Below are 26280 nucleotides of genomic sequence, written 5' to 3'. Positions count from 1 at the left end.
TAAATACACCTGGAAACATCTACCTACCTACCCTCTCTCTCCCTAACTACCTACTGTATTTCTCTCTCTCTCTATCCCTCTACCTACTACTCTCTCTCTCCCTACCTATCTACTGCATTTCTCTTTCTATTTCTCTCTATCCCTCTACCTACCAACCTACCTGCTCTCTCTCTTTCCCCACCTATCTACTGCATTTCTCTCTGTCTCTTTATATTTCTCTCTCTCTATCCCTCTATCTACCTACCTAGCTACACACACTCACTCTCTCCCTCACTCCCTACTGTATTTCTCTCTCTCTTTGTCTCTTTCTCTTTCTCTATCCCTTTACCTACCTACCTACCTACCTACCTAACTACTCTCTCTCTTCCTACCTACCTACTGTATTTCTCTCTTTCTCTCCCTCTCTATCCTTCTATCTACCTACCTACTTTTTTTTTAAAAAAAATGCCTCTTCAAAACCTTGGTGCATCTTATACTCGGGTGGGTCTTATACTCCAAAAAATACGGTAGCTACAATATCAGCATTTCCAATGTTGGTTGTTAAGTTATTATGTGTGTTGTTAAATGTACAGAATCCCAGATAAGGTATGTGAGAGAACCTGGGAACCTGCACTCAGGAACTGAAAGTCCTTCCTGCCAAAATTCAAGCACCATTTTCAGCCCCTGAACAGAGAGACAGGCTTGCATGCAGTCTACACCCGATCTCCCAGAGCCTCTGAACCCCTCTTAGGCATGCCACGCTCCTTCCCTTAGTTTGCTGTTTCTCCACTCAATAGCTGAAAGTCGTCCCAGCAAAAATCTAAGCTGGAGTTACAGCCCTTAAGTAAAAAGGCACAAAGCCTACACCAGGGTCCCCAGCGCCTCCCTGACTCACCTGAGATACTCCATTCTCCTGATATTACTATGCTGATTCTCCACTCCCTGCTTGGATTTTGACTTCTCATCTTGGCGGGGGGGGGGGGGATGGCTGAAAGAGCTGCCTGTCAAAGGAGTTCAGCTCCCTCTCTGCACAAAAGGTGTTTCCTTCAGTGGTATGCAGGAAGGATGCCAAAAACTTCAATAGTTTGGTTTGGTTTCTTCATCCTACTGAAGGAGTTCAGCTCTCCTATGTTCCCTGGAGGGAATTCCTTTGGTAGGATACAGGAACAAAATCTTCCTATCAAAAGAGGTCAGCTTCCCTTGGGAAATGGCTCTTTCTCTTGGCAGGTGGCAGCAGTTTGCCATCTTCTCTGCCAGCTTCACCATTAACTTCCTGGGAAAAACCAATAGAGAAGATTGCAAATGGTGATCACACATTATCACAGGGCATTTGGCAACTAGTCATAAGTGCAAACTGATCGTGATTATGTAACTGCAGGGTTGATAAAGCAATGTTTTGTAATGGCTAGAAGAGCTTCATGAATCATAAGGCACCCCTCTGTGGCCATTCTGGACCATTGTTAAACAAACGGTTGTAAGTTGAGGACTACCTGTGTTAAGATACTGTTTCATTGAAAACTACACAGGGTGGCACAGAATACTACGATATGTGCTTAGATATCACAGTCATGCCATAACATCTAGAACAGTTTTCATTATTAGTATTAAAAGATAAATTCTGCCCTCATGATTATGGATATGTGTTCTTGTTTAGATCCGGTCACAGTCTGTCCTTTCTGAAAATACATAAATGTGGCTCTTTTTCTGTGACAAGAACATTCAATTTCAAAACGCTAAAATTTGAGTAGAATTTGAATTTCCACAATCCTGTCTCTAAGCATCCTTTCAATAATTGAAGTGGTTTATAGTTTAGAATGAGAAAACAAATGGAAGCAGCACTCTTTCAAATGATGTCATCACTAAAATTTCATATAATATTTTGATGTCATGGAGGAATTGGCAGCTACACCATTTCCCATCAAAATGCAACTAGATAAAAACTAGAAACATGCATTTTTTACTGCAGGTACCCCCCCCCCAGTTTCCACCTATTATGTGGATGCTAATCCCACTGTAGAATTCCAATTTTATGAGTCTCTTTTAGGAACTATGAATGCTATAGATATTCCAAAATGAACAGAAAAGAACAATCTTGGTACTTGGTGCACAAATGGAGCATCTCTGATTTTTGGAAATGTATCTGTTTTTGCTGCAGCATCACATCATCATGCTTCATTGCTTTCTACATCAATATGGACTGATATCAAGGAATATGTCAAGAGTTCTGAACAAAACCTTTCCTGATTACACAACAGTCATTAATTCAAAGCCAATGCTTTAAATCATTACCTTTTCGAGAAGTTTTGTCAAGACAGAGGAGCAGAATAAGAAGTTGTTCTCTAATACACAGAAGTTTGTTGGTTTCCATTGGACAAGTCTTGAAGCACTTCATTGAACATCAGGCAACTATTTTTGAGACAGAAGAAAAGCCCTATCTCAACAGTTTTGATAGAGAACAGTTTGTTCATTGTTTAACCTTAGCAGATATTTTCAGCCATATGAATAAGACAGATCTTATTGTTCAAAGCCTTTTAGATACCATTATAGATGCAGCTAAAAAAACAATGAACTCTTTTGGCCAAGTTGCCATTCTGAAAGAATTTTGGAAGTAGACAACTATATCAACTTTCCATTGCTGAAGGAAGCACTTCTACAGGCTGTAGACAAAGTATTGTCAGATTCTCCACAGGTATCTGCAAACGTGGAAATTCTGCAGAACTCTTTTGGAAGTTATTTCTGCTCAGACACTTTGAAACTGAAGTATGGATTTATAGTTCTTTCCTTGCTGGTATAGACATTAGTGATGCAGATCCTGCCAAAGGTGGCCTTAATGATTTGAGGACAGAGCAAATGATGCTGATGAATTCAACTTGAAGAGTTTTGGAGAATTCTGATGTTCTTGTCACAAGTGTATTCTTGTTCTAATAAAGCAAAATATGGGAGTTCTGAACCCATTTGGTATCATCTCCTTTGTCAGTCATAATTTTCAGCACTTGATTCAAAATAAAAATAAACAAAAATAATTTAGATATCAGAGATGACATGCACATTGTCATATCAAATTCCACAATCAATTTCAACATCTGATTGAAACCAAGCAACATCTCATTACATTCTCATTAAATTCACTTAGAGGAAAATTAAACTTTTTTTTATTTACACAATGTAGGTTTTTTTTTAGGAACTGGACATTTTCCCATTAAAAACAAATGGGAGAAAAAACAATCTTCAAAAGTCTATTTTTAGATTCTTCATTAAGAAAAAATAGTTTACTGTGCAATAAAATTAATTGAATGCAAAACGTTGTAATGCACATTTTTCTATGGAGGTCTATGTTCTTTATCAGATTCTCAAAGGGTATTGTGAACTAAACAAATTAGGAATCACTGTTCTAAAATATAAAGTGAACAAGTGCTTTAAACTGCTCTTATTCCCATATTTTTTGACAATATTGATGCACCTTTATTAATAACATTATAAAAAAGCCTTATTTTTAGAAATGATGTCTTTTATTAGCGTCCACACTAATTTTTGATAGAGGTCTTTTTTTTTTCTTTTTTTTTGCTAAAGCCTAATTTGGGATTTGGCTGACCATTTATGCCTATGTTTTGGTTGAAGGTTTTAAACGTGATAATTTTTTTTAATGCTTTTTGAGTGATATTTTTAAATGCCTTTTGAAAATGGGCAATTTAGAGTACTTGGGTATTTGTTACTTTGACCATAAGAATCTTTTTTTATTATTATTCACATACATTGCTTCATGTTAGTTTTTCCTTTTTCATTATTAATTTTACAATCTCAACATTTTTATCTAATTTAACATTTTCATATTTTAAAGGTCCCCAGGTGCATCCAATTTTCCAACTTTACCAAAGATTTCTCCATCTCTATCAAATAATTATAACAACATCAACAACAGAAAGTAAGCACTGTATCTTAAAGAACTTTTAATTTTAATCATCCAAGTACAGTTTCAAAAAGAGATTGTTTGTAAGTTTAGAAAAATAACTTGGATGTAGTTTATTGCTATGGAAATGTAGGGGGCACCAAGACTTAAAGAACACAAAAACCCTAAAGAGTTGAGTTAATTATTTCTGCTTTGCTTCTTAGATTCTAGGAACAGTAACATGCTTTGTAGCATCATTTTCTGATTTGGGACCATTACATTAAGAATTTTTTTTAGCAAGAAAAGACTATATGCAACAGCAGTCATGTAACTTATTGATCAAGTTCTCCTAGATTAAGGATTTCTCCTAGTTTTGGGAAGGTTTGAGATTGTTGTGACTTTTTTGAAGTATGTGCGTTATGTGTAATGGCAAAAGCTCTGCATATGCTTCATATTGTTGTTATAGCATATGTCTAATTATTCCCTTAACAGAAATATAATATAGTACAATAATTTTAAAACTTTTCTGTCAAATAGTTTAGCACATTTGGAGTTGTATATGATAAATGCATTGCATTTTCTGCAGTTCATTACAAATATGAATATATATATGCTTTTTGCTAAGCTTATTGCTTTCTGATAGACATACTGGGGGAAAATGGTAGTTACAAATGCAATGTTGCTTCTCAAAATTTGTGGCTATGACGCAATTGTTAAAATGTTTTGTGTTTCATAGTAATATTTCTAAATATTTTATACAATATCTTCCAGTTAAATACTGCATTTATGAGAAGGGAGTTTTCGTATGGGGCGAAGTGGCATTTGTGCTTCTACTAATTGTGAGTAGCCCCAACTCTCTGTTAGACAAATACATGTATTTAACTGTAGTCTATTGTACTCTGTGTGTGTGTGTGTGTGTGTGTGTGTGTGTGTGTGTGTGTATCATAAGCTCTTTGATGTATATAAACCAGGCCCCAATTGATGTTATCCTTTTATTAGAATAGTGAATATGAAAAAGCACAATATCTAAAGTTATGAGACAGTTATCATCTTATTTAAATCTCATTTTAAAATGTATCATTTCAGAAACTATAAAATTGTCCTGGCTTTGTTATAAAAAGGGCAGTTGTATTTCCATTTGATGAAATTGTTTGATAAATAGCAGGGCTATTTTTTTTAATTTTAAGTTAATGCAGTTTAAGAGTAGCTTCTTAATTACGTTAATACAATGTTGTATTCCTTGGTTTATCTACCATACATTTTGTAATGCACTTTTATATCTAAAGTTTAGCTAAGTAATACCTTGGAAATAATAGTTTATTTTGGCAAATTCTATGCTTCCGGCTGCACTGGTAAAATCCAGATGCAATCCTAGAAGTTGATTTCATATACAATCACTGTGATTTTACTTCAGCTCCTGTTACCGTGTTTCCTCGAAAATAAGACATGCCCTGCTAATAAGCCCAATCGGGCTTTTCAGAGCATGCGCCATAATAAGACCTCCCCCCAAAATAAGCCCACCCCCAACTATTTAAGCGCATGCACAACTGGTCCCCGCCATTACCACTGTACCACCTACCGGTACAGCTTGCGGGGCAAAAAGAGGGCCCACCGCAAAAACAGTGGCAGGCAAAGCAAAGTGCTTTCACCCCTCGCCCTTCCCTCTCGCGCAAAAAGAGCCTGCCGCAAAAATAGCAGCAGGCAGCAATGCAATCACTCCCTCCCGCCTGTTCTTACGCAAAAAAACCACCGCCCACCCCACTCCAATGGTAAAGGTAGCCTGGCTGGTTCCCTTCCCCACCGCCCGTTTAGCGAGGGGTGGCAGATGGGGGGGAAGCGAGATGCGCCTTTTAACTTTCCAGGTCCGTTGCGTTCCTCTCCCTTTTGTCCAGTGAAGCCCCTTGTAAAAAAAAAACCTCATGAGTTCAACTCACGAGGTTTTTTTTACAAGGTGCTTCACTGGATGAAAGGGTAAGGAATGCAACGGACCTGGAAAGGTAAAAGGGGCACCTTGCGGCCCAACACCACCCACCTTGCCCCAATGGTAAAGGCAGCCTGCCTGGTTCCCTTCCCTGCTGTCCCTTTAGCGAGGGGTGGCAGGTGGGGGTGGAGAAGCAAGACGTGCATCCTAGCGCTACCAGAGAGAGAGACTGACAGTTCCGCTGCAGTCCTCGCCCTTTCGTCCATTGAAACCCCTTGGAAAAGAAACCTCGCGAGTTCAACTCATGAGCTTTTACAAGGGGATTCACTGGACGAAAGGGCAAGGAACGCAATGCACCTGGAAAGGTAAGGGGCGCACCTCGCTTCCCCCCCCCACCTGCCACCCCTCGCTAAAGGAACGGTGGGGAAGGGAACCAGGCAGGCTGCCTTTACCATTGGGGTGGGGTGGGCGGTGTTGGGCTGCGAGGTGCGCCTCTTACCTTTCCAGGTCCATCACGTTCCTCAACATTGTATCCAGGGAAGCCTCTGGTAAAAAAAACCCTTCTCGCGACTTCAAGAAGTTTGATTGAAGGGGGGCGTTTTACCATAGGCTTCCCTGAACACAATGGCGAGGAATGCGATGGAGCTGGAGAGGTAAAAGGTGCGCCTTACTTCTCACCTGCCCCAGAAAATAAGCAGCCTTCACGGCTCCTTCACTTAATAATCAAGAAAGAAACCACTCGACTCCATTTTGCAGAATTAAGTGTACTTTTACTGATTTTAAGTGATGAGAAGCTAAGCAAAGCTGGATCTGAGCAAAAGAGCGCGAAAGCAATAGATATCAATACATGATTCATTCCCCTCTCCTTGGTACCCCAGTCTATAGTCCAATCATATATCACCACAGCTGTCAGGTGGGAGACATCTTCAAAAATCATCATCAGGTTGGAATGCTGGACAGTTGGCCTTGGCTGGAAACTCCCCGCCTTCCACATGCGCAAACGAATGGTGTGAACAACCCCCATTTAACAGTCCTCCTGTACAGATTACTTCCCTCACCCAATTACCATGCCCTCCCTCCCCATTTCATGGCAGCCGAAAAGCAAGCAGCAAAGCAGAGGCTGACACTCCCCCTATAATAAACCCAAGGCCATATTTCATGGGGCAAAAGAAAATAAGACCCTGTCTTATTTTCGGGGAAACACGATATGTATTAACTTTTAAAAGCAGGTGTTTGCGCTTGCTTGGAAGAAAGGTAGGCATTTTAGCAAGTTACAGTGTCTATTAAGTCCTGTTAAATGATGGCCATAGTACAGTGAACAAGTTTACATTCTTTCCCCCTCCTTTCTGATTTCTTTATTTTTTTAAAAAAATAGGAGATAGTCATTTTGGTGAGAAAAAACTCCACTGAACTCATCTGAGCTCATTTTTTGAGTAGAAATGTAAGGGATCCATTTGTGGTACATTATAATTAGCCTTTTGTTTTTAAGCTATGGTCTTGAACATAGCTGGAACTGAATTGTGCTGAATTCCTAGGAATTTAATTCAATCATAAATATTGATAAATACTTAGAGATATATTTTAGAATGTCCTTTTTACCTAATATTGCCTCAGATACATTTTTAATACAGCATTTAAAACGTACAGTCATTGTATTTTACTATTTATCAGCCTAGAAAAAGTAATTGTTTTAAAACACCATTATTCTCCACTGATGTTCTATTTATATAACTTGTTTCATATTTATTTATTTATGTATTAAATTAGTATGCCATTCAGCTCACTCTGAATAGTGACTCTATGTGCCTTAACACATTATTTTTCCTGCTTGATTCTTGGAGTTGAAGAACACTGAATTTTTTTTTAAAAAAAATCCTTGTTACACTCTTCATGCCTGCATGATATCATGTCCTCCTCCCCCACCCTGAAAATTTCTGAATACTTTACTTAATGGGTAAAATAGGCTGAACTTCCCTAAATGGGCTTATTTTTCTTGTGCTCCAAAGCATCATATTAAATGTTTCTCTCTCTATAAACTCGGTTAAAATGTAAAGAAAATTATTGTATGGTCCAAGACTGGCCAGCCTCTGGCCACTGGATCCAGGATTTTAGAAAGAGAAGCTACAGGAACTCTTTTGGGGCCCAGTTTTTGCAGTAAAATGCCCAGGGCACAACCCGTCATTTCAGAAACAAAAAGTTCAAAGCCTTTCATCTGGTCGGGTAAAGCCAAAGCAGAAGCACAGCCCAATGCATCTTTCAAGTTCTGCCATGCTTTCTGATGTTCCCCCGTCCGTTCCCAGGCCATGTATTTTTCAGTTAATTGGTAAAGAGGTTTAGCAATGATGGAATACGTTGGAATCCACAGTCGTGCATAGCTAATGATACCTAAAAAGATCTGCAGCTGTTTAATGTTAGTGGGTGTTGGTAAGGCTGATATTGCCTGTAGGTGGCTTTCATGCAGTAGCCGACAGCCTTTGCATAGAACAAAACCCAAGTACTGCACTTCCTGAGTGGCCCATTGGACTTTCTTCTTAGATACTGTGTAGCCCTTTTCAGCCATGTGTTTGAGGAGGGTGATTGACGTATCCTCGACATCTTTCTGGTCTTTGCCAACTACCAATAAATCATTCACATATTGCAACAGGAAAGTTCGTTGGGTGTCAAAGTCTTTAAGATCCTGGGCGAGGGCTGCAGCAAAAGCTGTGGGACTGTTAGGGTAGCCCTGTGGCAGATGAGTCCAAGTCAGCTGGCATTGGAACCATCAGAAGGATCTTCCCACTCAAAAGCAAAGTATGACTGACATTCCCTAGCCAAAGGGATACAGAAGAAGGCATCTTTTAAATCTGTGACTGTATACCAATTCTGATCACTTGAAAGCTTAGTCAGCAAAGTATATGGATTGGCCACCAGAGGATGTAGTCGGTGGAGCCGGCAGTTGGTCTGTCATAAATTGTGAGTGAATCTCCAAGTCCCATCAGGCTTAGGGACGTGGAAAATTGGTCTTGACCAGTATGATTCTGTGCGAACGAGGAGCCCAGTTTTCAGAAAAAGTTCAATCTGGGTCTTAGTGCCAAGTTGTGCTTCCCGTTTGGGAATTAGTATTGGCGAATTGCTATAGGTTGGGCGTCTGGGAGTAGCTGAGCCATATGGGGCGTAGCAAACATTGCAAACCCAGGGATTCCTTGATACCAAACCAGGGAATTTATTCTATTGTAATCAGGTCCGCTAGGGATTGTTTCTTTCCCCAGGAAACAAAGATAAGCTCTTTCCGGGGGAATTTCAAGGGAGACTCCCTGCTGGGTGCATTGTATAACTGCCCCAGTTTTTCTAGGAGATCCCTCCCCAAAAGATTGATAGAACATTGTGGCAATATTAGAAAGGAATGCTGGAGTGAAGGTCCTTGGTTGGTTCCACCACCATTGGGTGACTGATTGGAGTATCCTCTTCTATCCTGATCGCTCCAACAATGGGGGTAGTTTTGGAAGAAAGGCAAGGGATTTATTTATCATTCAGGACATTGAATGTAGCCCCTGTATCAATCAAAAAAGAATAATATTTGTTCCCCACTTTTAGCTCCATTAGAGGGTTTGGGAAAGCAGTTGGCTCTCCAGAGCCCCCTCAATTGGTTTCTCGGTAGACCTCAGGAGCTTGAGCTGACATGAGAGGTAGGAGGGCCTGGCTTGAAGCCTTCTCACCCCCTAGGTTGCCCTCGTCCCCTACTGGGCTGTCGCTGTTCAAGGGGGCATTTTCTTCTCCAATGACTAAATTGATGACATGCAAACAAGCATTTCCATGTCTGTTATCAAGTTGACACCGGGCACACTGATCTCTGTGGAAGGAGTTGCTCCTGGGATTAGCTGAAATCCCCCTCCCTTTACTTTGGGGATTTAGAGCCGCCGCTAAAAGAGCAACTTGCCTTCACATCTTCTTTCTTCTCTCCCTCCTCCTCTGGGCATAAACGGTGAAAGCTGTCTGACCAAGGATCTCTAAGTCCTTAACAGTTGGGGTTTCTAGCTTTTGCAATTTATGTCTGGAGCACTTTGGCCTACAAAAATTATTTTTAACAATACATCGTTGGCTGGGATATTAGGATAAAGGTCAGTAAACCATGGGAATCCATCTTTCAAATGGTTTAAAAAATCAGTGGGGGATTTGTTGGGATTTTGAAGGATCTGATGAACGCAGTGAAAGTTCACTTTTTTAAATAAAATTTTTATTTTCAAACAAAAATAAACATGCAAAACATATAGCATAAAAAACCTCTTCAACTACATACAGTGTGTTACTTGGTTATAAAATCTTTCTCTGTCCTTTCCATAGTCATCACTTGAGCTTTATCAAAAATCACTTATTGTCAATCAAATATCTTTGTATACATTATTATTGTACTTCATTTGTTTAATTATCACTATTGTTTCACCATTTTAAACAAGGTATTCTAAATATGTATCCATTTATATTATGATGATTCATTAGATCATCTTCAATATATCCATTAATGAAGAATTTTTTTGTATCCTATTCTAAATCATTCTATTATTTTAGCATTAATAACATTCTCTAATAATTTTCAATTCCATGTTTCTTCCATTATTAGTATCATCAATCTAATATACATTTATACAAATTATTATAATTGTTAAACTTCCATTAAGCATAGCTATTATTAAATTCTTTTTATATGAGGCATATTAAATTTGAAGTAAATTTATATTATGGCATTTCATTACATCATCCTGAAATCATCCAATGATATTACATCTTTATATTCTCTTGTATATACAATGATTTATCTTTTATAAAAAGGCTTTTCAACATCATCTCCATCATCCTCACTTACAGTTTATATAAAATGTAATATTATCAATCTAGTATATATAAATGCTTTATTATCATTATTGATCATTTATTTGACTATAGCTATTATTACTTTATCTTATACATAATACTCAAAGTTTAACTACATTTAACTAAATTTTATTGTGACATTTCATTTCATCATCCTGTATCCTTCCAGAAATAGTGTAGTCCAATATCTCTTGCCATTTATATATCTGTATTCTAAGTGTTTTCTTGATAAGTCTTATGTGGACTTCTCTTGACAACTTATTGTTCATTGAATATCTTAAAAGAATTCGATACCCTCCATCTGTTCCTTTCATCTGCTTGATTTTTGTTATCACTGGTGCTTCTGCCAAAATTACTCTGTCTCTGCCAAATTTTCTCCCCTATCTTCATCTATGTTTTGACATCTGAGATAGAGTTCCAGTTCATTGATCTCTCCTTTCCGTATTCCACACTTATCATTTTCCTCCACACTTGTCAATGTCAACAATTTTCTTATCACTTTCATATGTCTCTGCAATTTTTTGAACTCTGTCCTCAAATTTCATCATTTGTTTATAAGTATTCTCAACTCTTCCCTCCGTACTTTCTGGATTTTGATATTTTGTATTTTGATCTATAAATTCAAGACTCTTTTCAATTCTCTCTGTAGTTACTAAGAGTTTTTGAATTTTTAACATAATTTTTTGCAATGTTAGTTCCTTTTCTTCTTCATATAATGTCATTTTTCCAAGTTATAGACACTGCCACTAAAACGTCCAAGGCTTTTGCTAGGTTTCAAACAAATTCAGTGAAGTTTTTTCCATTTACCTTTCAGTAAACCAAGCCAATAGCTTTGTAATATCAGATGTTGCCAAGCCTCTAGCCACTAGAGGGCAGTGTTACATCTTTTCCCTCTGTTTTAGGCTCTCTTTTCTAAACTCCGAACTCCAGAAAGGGTTTTTCTCCGGAAAGAGGGAAAAAAATTGTTTAAAGTTTATGATCTAGCTGAGCCTTGCGAGGAAAGTGGCTTTTAATCCACAAACACAAAAAATGGGAAGAGTATAGAGGAAGAAGGGGAAAAAAAGACCAGTCCAGTTTAAAAGTAAGAAACATTTGTAAAAAGTCCGTCCATAAAAAACAAACAAAATTAAAGTGAAAAAGATAACATGATAGTTTTAAACCAGGGTAAATTTGTCACTTGTTTCCTTCTGTCTTCAATTTTATTTTAACTCTGAGTCTTTTGGGTTTTCTCTTCTCTAATAATAAAGATTTTTCTCACCATTTTGACACACTGTCTCTCCTGTGCTGCTTTCGTTTCAGGGGCTTGTCCCAACCTTCTGTAGCCATATTGGCTGCTTCTCTTGTAGCCAGCAAAAAGAGCTTTTTCCTGGATCAATCAGGGGCTTTGCGATGCCCCTGAGATCAGCAGGACATGCCCTTCACTATCACCATTCCTTCAGAATGGTTTAGATCCAAAAGTATCGTCCAGCAACAGAGATATTGACAGCAATCCTGGAACCTCAAGATTGCATGTTGTGTCGTTGTGACGTCAAGCCCCGCCTTTTGAAAGTTCACTGTTTTTAGAACACCCAGTTTTAGTCCTTTTTTTTAAATGAAGTTTTTTATTTTTTGTTACATATTTAATTTCTTTTATAAACAGAGTGTTGCCCGAATTTTCCCCCTTAATGTCTTCTTATATGCATAATTCATTTTACATCATATTTCTATTTCCAATTTCAGCTAGTAATTTTCTTTCCATATTTTCCATCTTAGGTTTAATTTCTTCTTAATAAACAATATCATTATTTGCCCCTCTAAATTAATCAAATTAATATATCATTTCCATCCTTAATTCTATTTTACTATAGATAACATATATCCTCAGATTTAATTTTTTAATAAACATTTCACTTAGTTAATTATCTACAATTAATAGTAGTAATCTATTTTCCTCACATCATATCAACTATATGCCATTAACAATATTAACATATTTCATTTTAATCTACTGGTAAATCCTTTCCCTTCTTTCCTCCTTATCTAACCATTGTCTCTTGGTCTCTCTGAAACTTCACTTCTTTTATATTCTCTTCTTTCCACCATTCACCTAGCTTTTTCTTTTTCTTATTTTTGTAATTTCTATATTTTTTCTTCCCACTCTTTTTTCTCCCTTTTGATTTGATTGTTCTAATAACTTTCCCCAAGTTTTTCCCAATCTTTCCCCACTATTTTCACCTTAACTGCTTAATTTTTCTTTTGGGGAGGGGCATTTCTCCTTGTCTACTTTTAGTGTAGCACTATACATCCCAGTCAGTGGTGGGATATGACTGGATGTACCGATGCCTACTGGGAGCACTAGGTACCGTCCCGGTACAGTGCTCAGGAGGGCCCATCCGCTCATGCTCCCTACCTGTATTTGAGCTTTTGGGGCTTCTGCGCATGCACAGGGAGCATACGGCACCTGCGCGATGCTCCGCCAAGCAGCTGGAGCATCGCTGAGGCATCGTGGAGCTTTCAGGCGGTAACGCATGTGCATGCTGCACGCACGTGCTGCACCCAGTCATTTGGATGCCTGGCCCCGTTGCACCGTACCAGTTGCACCAGGATCCAGAACCCACCACTGATCCCAGTGTAGTCATCTATATATCTTTCTTTTTCAGTCCCTCTTTCTTCTGTAGTATCTTCTTGTTCTTCATTTGGTCTCTTTTCTATGTCCTTTTCTCCTCCACCCTGATCTAAGTGCTCCTTCTGAATTTCTATTTTTTCTTTACCCTTTAGTGTTTCACATGCATTTTTTAACATGTCATGTAATTCATCCTACATCCATAGTTCCATAATGCCTGCTTCGCTAATTTAACAAATTGTTAAAGATTTTTCTGTTATAGCACCTTTATTTAAACTTTTAAGCCCATTAACCTTTATTTCTGCCTTCCAATGTATAAAGTCCAGTCCCAACTTTAGTCCAATCCAATCCACTTTTCAGTATTTTCCGATAGTAAGTCAAATGCACAATACTGTTGCAAAAACAAGTCCACCACGTCAAAGGATCTTCCAGTTATCTGTTACTGTAGTCAAGGTCAAAATCTGCAGCTGTTCTTTTCTTTGTTATTCCTCTATTAAGTCTTGTAGTATTCTTTTCACACCACTAGATGTCTCCCTTTCCACAGTACAGTCTGATCAGCTGGCTGTCAGAAGCTGTCAAAAGTTCACTTTAATTCTCAAAAAATAGAAAAAAGGTAGAAAAAGAAAGAAAGGAATTCTTCCCCCCCCCCCTGAATTCTCTGGTTGATTTAAATTGGAATTTCCAATTCCAATTTTGGGAATGAAAATTTTCTAGAGCTTTCCGTGTTAATCTCCACTTTGTCCTTTTCCCTCCATTTAAATCCTTTTCATTTAAAGCTTACTAATTAGCCACTAGCTCCGCTATGAGTCTCTTTTGTAGTTCAAATTTAAAATTCCTTTATCTTTGGGTTGGTCACTCTCTCACCTAAGTCCAATGCCATGCTCCAACACTGCTCCTGCTCAAACAGGTTGGTCCAGTTGCCCCAACTTTGAAGCAGTCATTTAAATATGGCTGCTGCCTCCCCTGTCAGTTTGGAGAACTTTATCTCTGACCTGTCGAGGAACTGCTGGTTCCTCTTGGCTGTACAAGGTTCCTTCTTTTACCCCATTCCTTCGGAACGATTCTGAACCTAAAAGCCCCCTGGCAGCGGTTTGTCTGGCAGTTTTCGCAGAGCTTGTCAGAGCTCCACTATTTCCCAACCAGTCTCGTCACAACACTTCCAGCTTCTCCCCAGTTTTAGTCCTTGAAGGATAGAATCCCTGGCTCTCTAGAGGATGAGGGCATCCTGATCTCATAGCTGGGGCTAAAAAGAACCAGTTATTCAGGCCATAAGGCTTGGGCATCTTGATTATTTTGGATGCCATGTTGTTTAGCAGCTTTATAGTGTACTGTAGTGGCCTTGAGAACTTGTTGTTTTTCCTCTGTGGACAGGAATGCCAACAGGAGAGTAAAAATGTCAGGCATATTAGTTCTATGAGTAGCCATCACACATTGAACAAACTCCCCATAGCTTGGGTGGGGGGGAAACTCCCTGTAAGGGGGAAAGTCCTGTTTTCCAATTGAAAAGATCATTGGTGGTAAAGGGTGTATGGACAAACACCAGTCCATCTTTCATAGGAACTTGTCAAAGGGAAGCTAGGACTAAGGGACCCGGTTAAGGGTTTCCCTGTGCAGGTACGTAAGTCTGTCCAGTTCTGGTGTGAGGAGGAGTTAAAGCTGTCAGTTCAACATCCCAGGTAGCTCAAGCCGTCAGTTCTGGATACAAAGCTTGAGCTGCCTGGGATGTTGAATTTTGCGGATTAGGCTGGGACAGCTGCGATGTTGTTTGACACACTTGAGCTTGTGGATCAAGCTGAGGGGATGTTGAACATGCTTGATCCTGCAAGGCAGACTGTGCTGCTGTTAGAGGCCCCTGGGCCGTTAAAGGCACAGCATTTATATCAAGGGAAAGGGGAGTACTATAACATGGTGAGGTTAACTCCTCTGTCAGTTTGGGGAGCTTTTTCCCTTTTTTGAAAGTGGTATGGGGGCAAATTTTAGAAGAGGGTCTGGGAGTTAGCCCACACACTTTCTGAATGTCTGGGCAACAAAGGAGATTGGAGAATAAACTCATGTAGAGCTCCTCTTCAATTCACCCATTAGTGGCCAGAAAATCAGCAAATTTGTTGACAAAATCTAAATCAAAGCTGCCTTCTGGAGGCCAGGTTCCTATCTTAAGGCTAATAGAGTAGGTTGGCCAGACAGATGTGCAGAATGTCAACTCCTAAAGTTGCCATAGTAAGGAAAGGGGAGAAGCACATTCCACACATATTTTCAGCTAGAGTCAGGTCTCAGATTACCACAGCAGACCTGGGAGAGATGCACCTCATTGAGGAATGTGATTTATGACACAGATTGAGGGGAGGGGAGGAACAGGGGTAAAGTTCAGCTATAACTCAAATAAGGCTAAGATCTGACTGCAAAAAATGGTATTGCCAAAATGTTCCTAATAAATGACTGGTTTTCTTTTGAAATTTGACTTGTGAATCAATTAGGGCATTTTTTTGAAACCTGACACAGAGGGTTTTTAGCTTCCTTTTTTAAAGAACAACCTTTTTCTCTGCAATAGGCTTTACTATGTCCTAATGGGTTAGCACGCAGTCCAGAGGGGAATGGTATCAATTGTGTGGATATTGTAATTAAACTTTTAATTTAAAAGGAGCACATAAAATTGAGCAGTGGTGCTCAACTCACCCCCCTCCAAAGGAAATAAGAACCCTTGCCAAAATTGATTTGACTATTCACTTGTTTAGTTTCATAATATTGTAGGTAAAATACTGGGAACAATTAGGAGAGGATGTTAAAAACATAAATATTAGGCATTATTTCTGCTTTACTACTAAAATTGTTTCTTCACAGATTTATAGAAATTCTATTTTTATATATATTGTAAGTTCAGTATCTTAATTAATCTCCCCACTCCCTCATTAAAATATATTAACAATATTTTTGTTATATCTATTTCAAGTTTATACTGGTGCATATTTTCAGTATTATAGTTTTTAGAACTCTAATGATGTATCAATATTTTTTTCTCTTGACTAAAAAGTTTAGTGTATAGAGTATGCACCAGTAAAAACAAACTGTATACATGACTATTTGAATTCCAGGTCATGTAATGTATAATTTAATTGGCAGCCTGCATAGTAAAGATCCCATGCTGAATTACTTATTGGAATTGATAATTTATCATATATCAACTATATTCCTTTCTAACCTTGTGATTAATATGCTTTCCTGGAAGAAAGAGCAAATGAAGTTATGAAGGTATTGTTCCACAGCAATAACTTCTAGTCTGCTGTGTCATAATCATGGTTCTAATGTAGAACTAGAAGATGGCTTTTATTTTTGTATTGTTTAACAATAGTAATTCTAATATTCAGATTTAAATGGGAAAATGTATGTAGATTACATTTATTACATCATTTCGGTGTTGGGTAGTTAATAAACTTGTATATTAGCACAATGAGTTTTTTCCTTTAAAAATATTCATTAAATTTAAGTACGTTTACTGTTCATTTACTGTATATGCACAGATGCAGCTACTACCTGTATAACCTAATGTTTTCAGTCTCAAATCTCTATCTGTGTGGCTAGAATATTGATACAATTACTTGTGCATATGTCATGTAAATTTCACTGATCCTTGCATATATAAATATCTATAAACCCATATGCAAGCAAAAAAAAAAGATTCTGAAGAATGTGGTGCTTTTTATGTTTTGTACTTCAGTTTTTCTTAAGTATTTTTATCTTTTAATGTAATATAACATATTATTTAATTCCCAAAATATTCCCTACTATAAATAGATCATATCTGTATAACTTGAAATTATAAAACAAATTAAAATACAATGCTTAAAGATATTGAATGGAGTCTTTATTATTCCATGCTTATTGCTTCATTTTGTGGTGGCATAGTGGTTAATCTAAAAACAGAATTATAATGTATTTAGCAGTTTCTGATATCCTTGGAAATCTTTATATCTTGCCTGTTGCTAAAGTTTTGCTGTTTCCGGCTTTTAGCAATAACAGTAGCAGAATTTATACTATATAGCTGGTGGTGCCAAAAATTTTAATTTTTCAATTGAAATATTAAAAAATACTACTTTTTAAATCAAAATTTGAAAAAGGTTTGAAGAATTCTTATTGTTACTGTGTTTAAATTCAGAGTCTAATTATTTCAGCTACATGTGCATTTAAGCTAGACAGCTATAGCTCATGCAATTACAAGGTAAATATGTTTTCTTCCAGCATGAAAAATTCAAACTACTGCCTTCCTTCATACACTGCTTATAAAAATTATGACTACTCAGAACCAGGAAGGCACAATGAACAGCCCGGTCTTTGTGGTCTAAGTAATTTGGGAAATACGTGTTTCATGAATTCAGCAATTCAAGTAAGTGTTTCATGTCAAATAAGATTTTACTTCATTATATAAAGAGCTTTTAAAATGGAGACTGCTAGTAGAATGGGTACTTTTGGTCCTGCAGTATTATCAGAATTTCATATTTACATTGATTTATGTGCTTATTAAATCCACATAAATTATTAAGAAGCAAATAGTTATAGAATCTTGCTTGGCTATGACTTGATTCCTTGATATTTATTTATTGTTTTTCTATAATTTCTATCATACCCACTAATCAAAAACTGTTTAAAAACAGAGCCAAAGACCAGGAGCATAAGAAAATAAACAGAGTGGACAACCTTTAAAAACAAAATACTTATGAAGGAAAGTAAAGCTGATAGCTATATTGCATCTGTTATATTTCATTTGGTGCATGTAGTTGAGTCTCAATTCAAATGTTTTCACCCCAGCCTTTATCTTGGTTGGAATTGATATGAAGAGACAGATGTGCATTAGTTGTATATTTTCCCATAACTTCAAATAACCTAGGCCATCAGTTTCATGGGTAACATGAAGAATACAATAGAACTTTATACAGGTAGTCCTTGATTTACGCCCGCAATAGGACCCCCAAAATTTGTCATTAAATGATGTCATTAAGTGGGGTATCACATGATGACCAGACTCAATTTTATGACCGTTTTGCTGCGGTTAAGTTCAGGGGTGGGTTTCTACTGGCATTACTGCCAGTTCGGTGCGCAGTAACCTATAAATAGGTCTGCGCATGTCCAGAACATTTTAAAAAGTCAAAAAAAGATGTTGCCACTGTTTAATGTCTGAAACTCAGCCACGAGCTGAACTGAAAAGCAATCACTTACTCCACTACTTTAATCAGATATTGATAAGAAATCTCTAATTGCCTTCTGGGTCCATGTTTTGTGGTGGTTGTTACTGTTATTATTAGTTTCTCTGAAGAAACTGATACCACCTTTTTTCTGAAAAGAGATGAACTTTCATGTGTAATCAAACCCTTATTGGATATTATATAGCATCTTGATAAAGGTCAAATATCGTTTTAATCAACTTAGTTATCTAATAAGAATAGTCTGGGTGATTTTCTTTTATTGAGACTGCATAATTGTGGAATCCAAATTGTAATTATTGTGAACAGTTTTACAGTATATCAACATAATCTTTTTGTCACATATGGACATATAATTTTATATCATCTTTGCCTCTAATCTAAATTTGGTAGCCTTTAAAATACTTAATATTTCTATCCTGAGAAAGTGGAAAAATTCACTACTCTGCATTATTTCAATAAAATGGGTTTAATAACTAGTTCTTATCTGAATTCAGTTGAACAGCACAAGTTATTTCTCCAGCTGCATTCCAATCATCAACACAAACAGAGCAGCACCATTCCATATAGAAATATTCCACAGTCTCTGTTTTCTGTTATATTAATCAGTCTAGCATGAGGAACTTGATGACCTGCATTATATTATTGTTTTGATTGGAACTGGGGCCTAACAGTAAACCACAAATTATCCATTTCTGCATTAATTTAAAATAATCTCAAAATAGTCTTCCCATTCTTACAGGGGAGAAAAACTATGGTAGGTATCTCAATAGGCGTCATTTAGTCGTGAGAGAGGCTAGATATTAATTCCTCATTGTTTAATTAACATTCTTTTCAGTCAAGAAAACTGAATGAAGCATGTGTTTATAACTAGTAATGTTTTCAGACCCAAAATCCTAAGGACTAGGAAAAGCAAAAAGACTTGATAAGGAAATATGAAAACTGAAGATGACATTGAGAGGTTCCATTACTATGCATTATACAAAAGTGCTTACTTTTATTCACATTTATTTTTAGTGTCTCAGCAATACACCTCCACTCACAGAATATTTTCTTAATGATAAATATCAAGAGGAGCTAAACTATGACAATCCATTAGGAATGAGAGGTGAAATTGCAAAATCTTATGCAGAGCTCATCAAGCAGATGTGGTCAGGAAAATACAGCTATGTCACTCCAAGAGCTTTTAAGGTATGCGCTAACATAGTTGGATCCTAGAATGCTTAATTTGCTTTCAGTTATATGATTCTTCAAAACAATAAAAGTATTAAAAATTAAAAATGTACATATATTAATAAAATAGGCCCTTGAAAACCACACCTGCTTGTTTTTGTTGTTTGTTTTGATGGGAGATTCCTATAAATTGCAGCAATGATTCCTTTGCTTTTCCTCAATCTTATTTCACAGTATTACAATTATGCATTTAAAATCCATGAAATTAAAATACATTTTCCTTGATTTAACAAAAATGCCTTTGCAATGTCACATGACTCCACTATAAAAAATATTCCCCAGACACAGGTAGGACGATTTGCACCCCAGTTTTCAGGATATCAGCAACAAGATTGCCAAGAATTGCTGGCATTTCTTCTAGATGGTTTGCATGAGGATTTGAATCGTATTAGAAAAAAGCCTTATATTCAGCTAAAAGATGCTGATGGAAGACCAGATAAGGTAATGTACCTTTTAGATAATAAGCCTACATGATCTGGACAAATGTTATAAATGCAAAAATGTATCTAAATAATCTAGACAATTCAATTCACATCTGTTGCACTGTAATGGTATGTTGGAATGACCTTGGTGAGAGCCATAGCCAGGAAAACAGTCAGATGAAAGGCAGCTTATCCACAAAAGGAATGTGGACATGGCAAACATCTCTGAAGAGACTTTTACTAGTTTCTTAGGTTGTAAAGTCAATGTGAGAGAAATGTACTTTTATACCTGCACAATTGTTTTCAGCTTTGTGAGATAGTCCAGACAGGAAGCATGAATTAATTCTATGGTAAGGTTACATTAGGAGAATCTTGCATACCTGAAAATACCTTTGAATATAGATCATCCTGGAGAGGGTCTGTCTATATGGTTGCTAGACGTTAACACTGACTTCTAGATGATAAAACCAGAACTGCCCAATAAACTGAGCACAGGTGAAAAGCATGATGTCATGCCTGGTGTGCACGGATTTCAGCTTTCTGGTCTGAAGAGTTCCCATTCATATTTTTGAGCAAAGAAATTTCTGTTCTGTATACAGAATTTCATCATTGAAACTGTTAAAGAAAAGTTGGGGGGGGGCGACTTATGTTAATGCTAGATCTTAATTATTAAAGTGCTTGTTAGCACTTTGTTATTAACATGCTATGAGAAAACCTGGCTTGAAATATGGCATCAAATTATTTAAATAATATTTCATTTAACTTACCAGCTTGGGGAAAGACAGGAGAAGGACAATTAAAAGAAGCCAAATACCAGAAAGTGTACCACAGTCCTTTGAACATACTAGATTCTCTATTCCTGTCACCATATGCAATTCTCCCATTCTAGGTGCTTTTTTTTCACACAATCAACATAAAATAGACAGCTCCTTTCCCTACTTCTCCCTCCCCTCCCCTTTTGGCATTGCTCTATATATCTCCTTTTCAATTGCTATTTTCCTATCTCATTCCTATCATATCTACTTGCTATCTACTTTCTTGCCAGTTCTCTCTCTCTCTTCTGTCTGCTCATCATTAAACAATCCTAATTTGCCCCACTGCTACTCACAGACTGTTTTCTCACCATTCAGTGGCAAGAAGTTGCAGGTTGCTAGAAATGCTTCAGAACCAAGCACTTATTTATAATTGCTCATTATTTTTATGTTCCAAGAAATTGTCAGTGGAGTAAGATGATTGATAAATGAAAGCCACCATTTTTTCCATTTAAAAAAGAGAAAAAAATATATATGACCAATATGCTTTATGAGAACTGGGGAGATGTCCATGAATGCTTTCAGATCCTATATTTAGGGAATTAACTATCTCAAATTGGCATTGCATAGATACTGTGGTTAAAGATTCTTACTTTTGATTCTATTTCTTGGCCTTGAACAGTTGGTCCTATTACATATTTGAATAGAATTTTATGCCCAATGGAGACTTTAGAAATTGTCATCAACTTTGAGATAATCTGGCATTCATAATGAATATAATATAAAGAGGCTAATACAGTATATGAAGATACTAAATGTTTATCTTTCCCCAAAATTACCCAGTTACGTTTTCTTACTGTAATCTACTGGATAACACTGTTAGGTAGTATATGGTACTTATAGGTATGTGCAAGATGTTAATTTCATTTAAATATTTAATGCTTCATATAACTTACTTGTACTATTTTAATTTCGTCTTAATTTAGGTGGTTGCTGAAGAAGCTTGGGAGAACCATTTGAAACGAAATGACTCCATCATTGTAGATATATTTCATGGACTTTTTAAATCAACCCTAGTTTGTCCAGAATGTGCCAAGATCTCTGTAACATTCGATCCCTTTTGTTATTTAACTCTTCCTCTACCTATGAAAAAAGAACGCAGTTTGGAAGTTTATTTAGTTAGACTTGATCCACTTTGTAAACCCATGCAGGTATATATGCCATGTTTTACAGCAATAGTTTCTTTAATATGTTAATTGAAATAGAGTTTTATTTATTTTTATGAATTTTAAGTCATATTTTCAATTTGATATTGTGGTCCTTTCTCTTAACTATGCATATAATTTGTAACTTTGTATAATTTATAGTACCATCATAAAGACGGAAATTATTCACCCCTTGAATCATAATATTTGCTGTTATTATTACTACAGCAATATAACACAATAAGATAGTAATTTGTTATGAATACTAGAACTATTATAAGACAAAAATGTATAATATAAAGCATTTTGATTTTTCAACATGATTGATATTAAATAATATACTTTACAAATATAATTTTCATTTCCATTTTCTCATAATTTAATCATATTTCTAGTTAATGAATGCAAGAGCCATGTTGGTAGATCTTGTTCTGTTAAGAAAATAGCCGCCTCTCCACTCAGATTACAGAAATGATGGGAAGAAAAAAGAAGGTTGGGCTTCTATTAGTTAAAGGTCCCAATCAGCAGCTATTAGTTAAAGGTCCCAATCTTTTTATCTTTTTATCATAATTTAAGAAAATGTATCTGTTTTAACATTCTCATTATGTTATCTGTTCAAAAAATCTGTTTGACTGGACAACTGTATTATTACATTAGATTTGGTACCTGACAGAAGTTAAGGAACAGCATTATACTCAAGCTGCCATTCTCAAGAATCTTTGTATTTTTAAATGAGGTTGTATTCCTAAAAGAATTGGCAGAATATGTTACAAGGCTTCCTTTAACAGTGATGAAGTGGAAAGACCAACCATTTTGTCCCAGTTTCTATGTCACTCCAAATCATAAGCTTGCAGCTGAGTTTATGCATTCCTCAAAAGGAAATAAAATACATCATTATTTTTTCCAGTTTGTGGTACACTGGAACTCAGTGTTATATAGAGATTCTGGCAAATTTTGAAAGCATTTGTTCCTGCAAAATGCAGCTTACAATTTCTGCGAAAAAATCCTGTTGTGTATTAGGAAGGCAACCAGAATAGTGCAAATTCAATGCAATATTTTTCTTTCTTTATTCAGATCTGTTTATTTTATTAAATTGATTTGTTTGGAAAATAATATCTTAAAGGTTCAGCAAACAATAATAACATACAGTATTGGGGTGAGAAATACTAGATTAGTTAATAGATGATAATGATTCATTCTAAATTATATATATAATGGAGGAATATTATGATACGTTACTGTAGCTTGAAAAACAGTAGTATGAATTGTAGGCTGATGGCTTTGAGATTCAGATATGAACGTTTGTTTGAATGCTGCAAGAGGAATAGGCTGTATACTTTTCATGGTAGGCAATTGGATTTTATCACCAAGTTGTTCATTAATAGATTCCCTTTCCACTACCAAATATTTCCTATTAAGCCACTGTCATAGCTAGTAATTCCTTTCCTTTAAAGATGGACTAGCGACTTTTATTCATATATGTTTACAGCTCATTCAAAAATTAACTCCCTAACTATATTTCTTTTCAAAAGCTCTTTTTCATATAGAATTTTCTTATGTTACTTCAGTAGTAAATATTGGTTATTATATCCAGTTATCTTCTTTGTGTTTTAAGAATAACAATATTGTATTTTATTTTCTAGTACAAAGTAGTAGTACCAAAAATTGGAAATATACAGGATCTCTGCATCGCATTATCAACTTTGTCAGGTGTTGCTGCAGATAAGGTATGATAATTCTTAGGTGATTGTACATCTAACTAAATATTATCTATACATCTAAACAAATATAAAATAAATTGTGTTTCTTTTTTAGATGATCGTTACTGATATATATAATCATAGGTTTCATAGAATATTTACAATGGATGAAAATCTAACCAGTATTATGGAGCGTGATGACATTTATGTGTAAGTTCAAATGTATAGTCAAAATATTTTTCTCATAAACTGTATGTGATTTAGTTGAATTATATAAAATGTATCCTAATTTAAAATGAGTATTTTGTGTTTTTGTTTGATTCCATTTTTGTTTCTTTAGATTTGAAATTGCCATCAACAGAACTGAAGATACAGAGCAAGTTGTAATTCCAGTTTGTTTAAGGGAAAAGTTTCGCCATAGTGGTTATAGCCATCATAGTGGTTCAACACATTTTGGACAACCTTTTCTTATAGCAGTGCCTAGAAATAACACAGAAGATAAACTGTATAATCTTCTGCTATTAAGAATGTGGTAAGTGTAAAAGAGAAATTCTATAGTATATTTAACTTTACATTGGAAACATTTGCACATCACAAATGTAGATCTTCTAGCAAAAGGTAAAAGACTTTAAACTGCTTTTTCTGATTCCATGGTTAATCTTAAAAGGAAGGATCAGCAATGTCTGCATTTATTCACCTATTTGGATCGGGAGGCACTTCAAACGGTTACTCACACCCTTGTCACCTCAAGGCTGGATTATTGCAATGCGCTCTACATGGGGCTACCCTTGAAAAGCATTCGGAGACTGCAGTTAGTCTAGAATGCGGCTGCGCGAGCAATATTGGATGCACCGAGGTACACCCACGTTACACCTGTCCTCCGCGAGCTGCACTGGCTACCAATTGGTCTCTGGACGCAATTCAAGGTGTTGGTTATCACCTTTAAAGCCCTACATGACTTAGGGCCAGAGTACCTTCGAGACTGCCTACTGCCACATACCTCCCAGCGGCCAGTAAGATCCCACAGATTGGGCCTCCTTCAGATGCCGTCAGCTACACAGTGTCGGTTGGAGAGCCCCCGGAGGAGAGCCTTCTCTGTGGCTGCTCCGACTCTTTGGAATCAGCTACCCCCAGAGATCTGGACCATACCCACTCTCATGGCCTTCAGGAAAGCTGTAAAAACTTGGCTGTTCCGGCAGGCCTGGGGCTGTTGACCTCACTGTTGAGGTCCAGCCCCGACTAGAATGAATATATGAGGTGTTGCTATTTTAAACCGTTTTCTTTTGTTATGTGTTCGTTATGTGTCTTTTTTTCTCTCTCTTATTTTTGTAAGCTGTCCAGAGTCCTTCGGGATTGGGCGGCATATAAATGTGGTTAATTAAATAGTTTGAAGATCATACAAGGACTTCTAAATATTTAAAATAAATTATCCTTGACTATCTGTAAATATTGCAAGATAACTTATAACATAAAAATAGAGCAATTTTTATCAAGTAATGTTTTTATCGAGTAATGCTGCTGCAGCACAACAACAAAATACAATTATAGCACTACTCGATTTCCAAACTTTTTATGGTTAATTTATTGCATTATATAAATGTTTTTAAAAAGTATAGTAACAAGAAGGTTGGTATAATAATTGATTTGTGCATTTCAGTCGATATGTGAAAACCTCTGCTGAAACAGAAGACACTGAAGCATCTCTCCAGTGCTGCAAGAACAATAGCATCAATGGTAATGGTCCAAATGGAATTCATGAAGAAGGATCTCCAAGTAAGGCTTCAATTTAAAAAGCTGCTCTAATATACACTCTAATATAGTGTTGTCTTCCTTTAAAGCTTATTTTGCCTTGTCAACTGCCTTTCTTGGTTATCCTTAATCCATAATCCTTATTAACATTCTCATAAATGTAGAAAAAGGACGCTCCCTAATATTTATAAAGCTAAAAAGTACAGACATTAAGTGAGTTTTTTTGTTGTTATACCCTCAAATCTTATTTCATATACTGTTTATTATAATTCACAGTTCGTGTGTTCTGTGTCAAAAGTATGTTATTAAAAGAGGTTAATACTTACATGTCTCATGAGATTACTCTGTTCTCTTTTAAAATAAATGTATTTTATATGGAGAAATTATGAAAGAAAGTGGCTTTGTAATAACAGTCCTCTTCCATCTAATAGAATGGTGCCATTTATATTTATTTTTGTTTCATTAACATGCTATACAATTATAATTATTGGGCTTAAAATAATATGGGCAACACTTAATAAAATTTATGTAAAGTCCTAGCAGAAAGATTGAATAAAATTTTAAAGAATCAGAGTTACATTTTTAATAGTCCTTTGTAATAGCCTATATAGTCAAATAAGTTGGAAATTGCTTAAAATAGTTTAATACAGAATATACGTAGATTCTTAAATTTTCTCTTATTATTCTGAAATATTTGAGTTTTTAGACTATTTACCTCTTCTCAATAGCCAATGATAATTGATTAGAATTCATATTATTTATTATTCTTAATAACATTCCTTTGGCTTAAT

The 26280-nt window shown here is 36.3% G+C and overlaps 1 protein-coding gene across 8 annotated transcripts in view; it reads left to right on the top strand.

The window, feature by feature from the left end:
* The window catches only part of USP15 (ubiquitin specific peptidase 15), an 80713-nt gene that overhangs the window by 33710 nt on the left and 20723 nt on the right, over positions 1–26280 (top strand). For 4 of the 8 annotated variants that reach the window (XM_032222176.1, XM_032222178.1, XM_032222179.1 and 1 more), the window contains exons 7-15: positions 3818–3901; positions 17470–17614; positions 19446–19619; positions 19944–20102; positions 21822–22046; positions 23684–23767; positions 23856–23950; positions 24081–24272; positions 25398–25513. In XM_032222176.1, the coding sequence (XP_032078067.1) occupies positions 3818–3901; positions 17470–17614; positions 19446–19619; positions 19944–20102; positions 21822–22046; positions 23684–23767; positions 23856–23950; positions 24081–24272; positions 25398–25513 (1274 nt within the window). Of the gene's footprint in view, positions 1–2134; positions 2930–3817; positions 3902–4636; positions 4705–17469; positions 17615–19445; positions 19620–19943; positions 20103–21821; positions 22047–23683; positions 23768–23855; positions 23951–24080; positions 24273–25397; positions 25514–26280 lie in introns of those variants that run through there. The other 4 variants (XM_032222181.1, XM_032222177.1, XM_032222182.1 and 1 more) reach the window with 4 other exon arrangements.

The sequence above is a fragment of the Thamnophis elegans genome, chromosome 7 (genome assembly GCF_009769535.1).
Source record: "Thamnophis elegans isolate rThaEle1 chromosome 7, rThaEle1.pri, whole genome shotgun sequence".
Lineage (NCBI taxonomy): Eukaryota > Metazoa > Chordata > Lepidosauria > Squamata > Colubridae > Thamnophis > Thamnophis elegans.
This window is presented reverse-complemented; position numbering and strand designations above follow the sequence as displayed.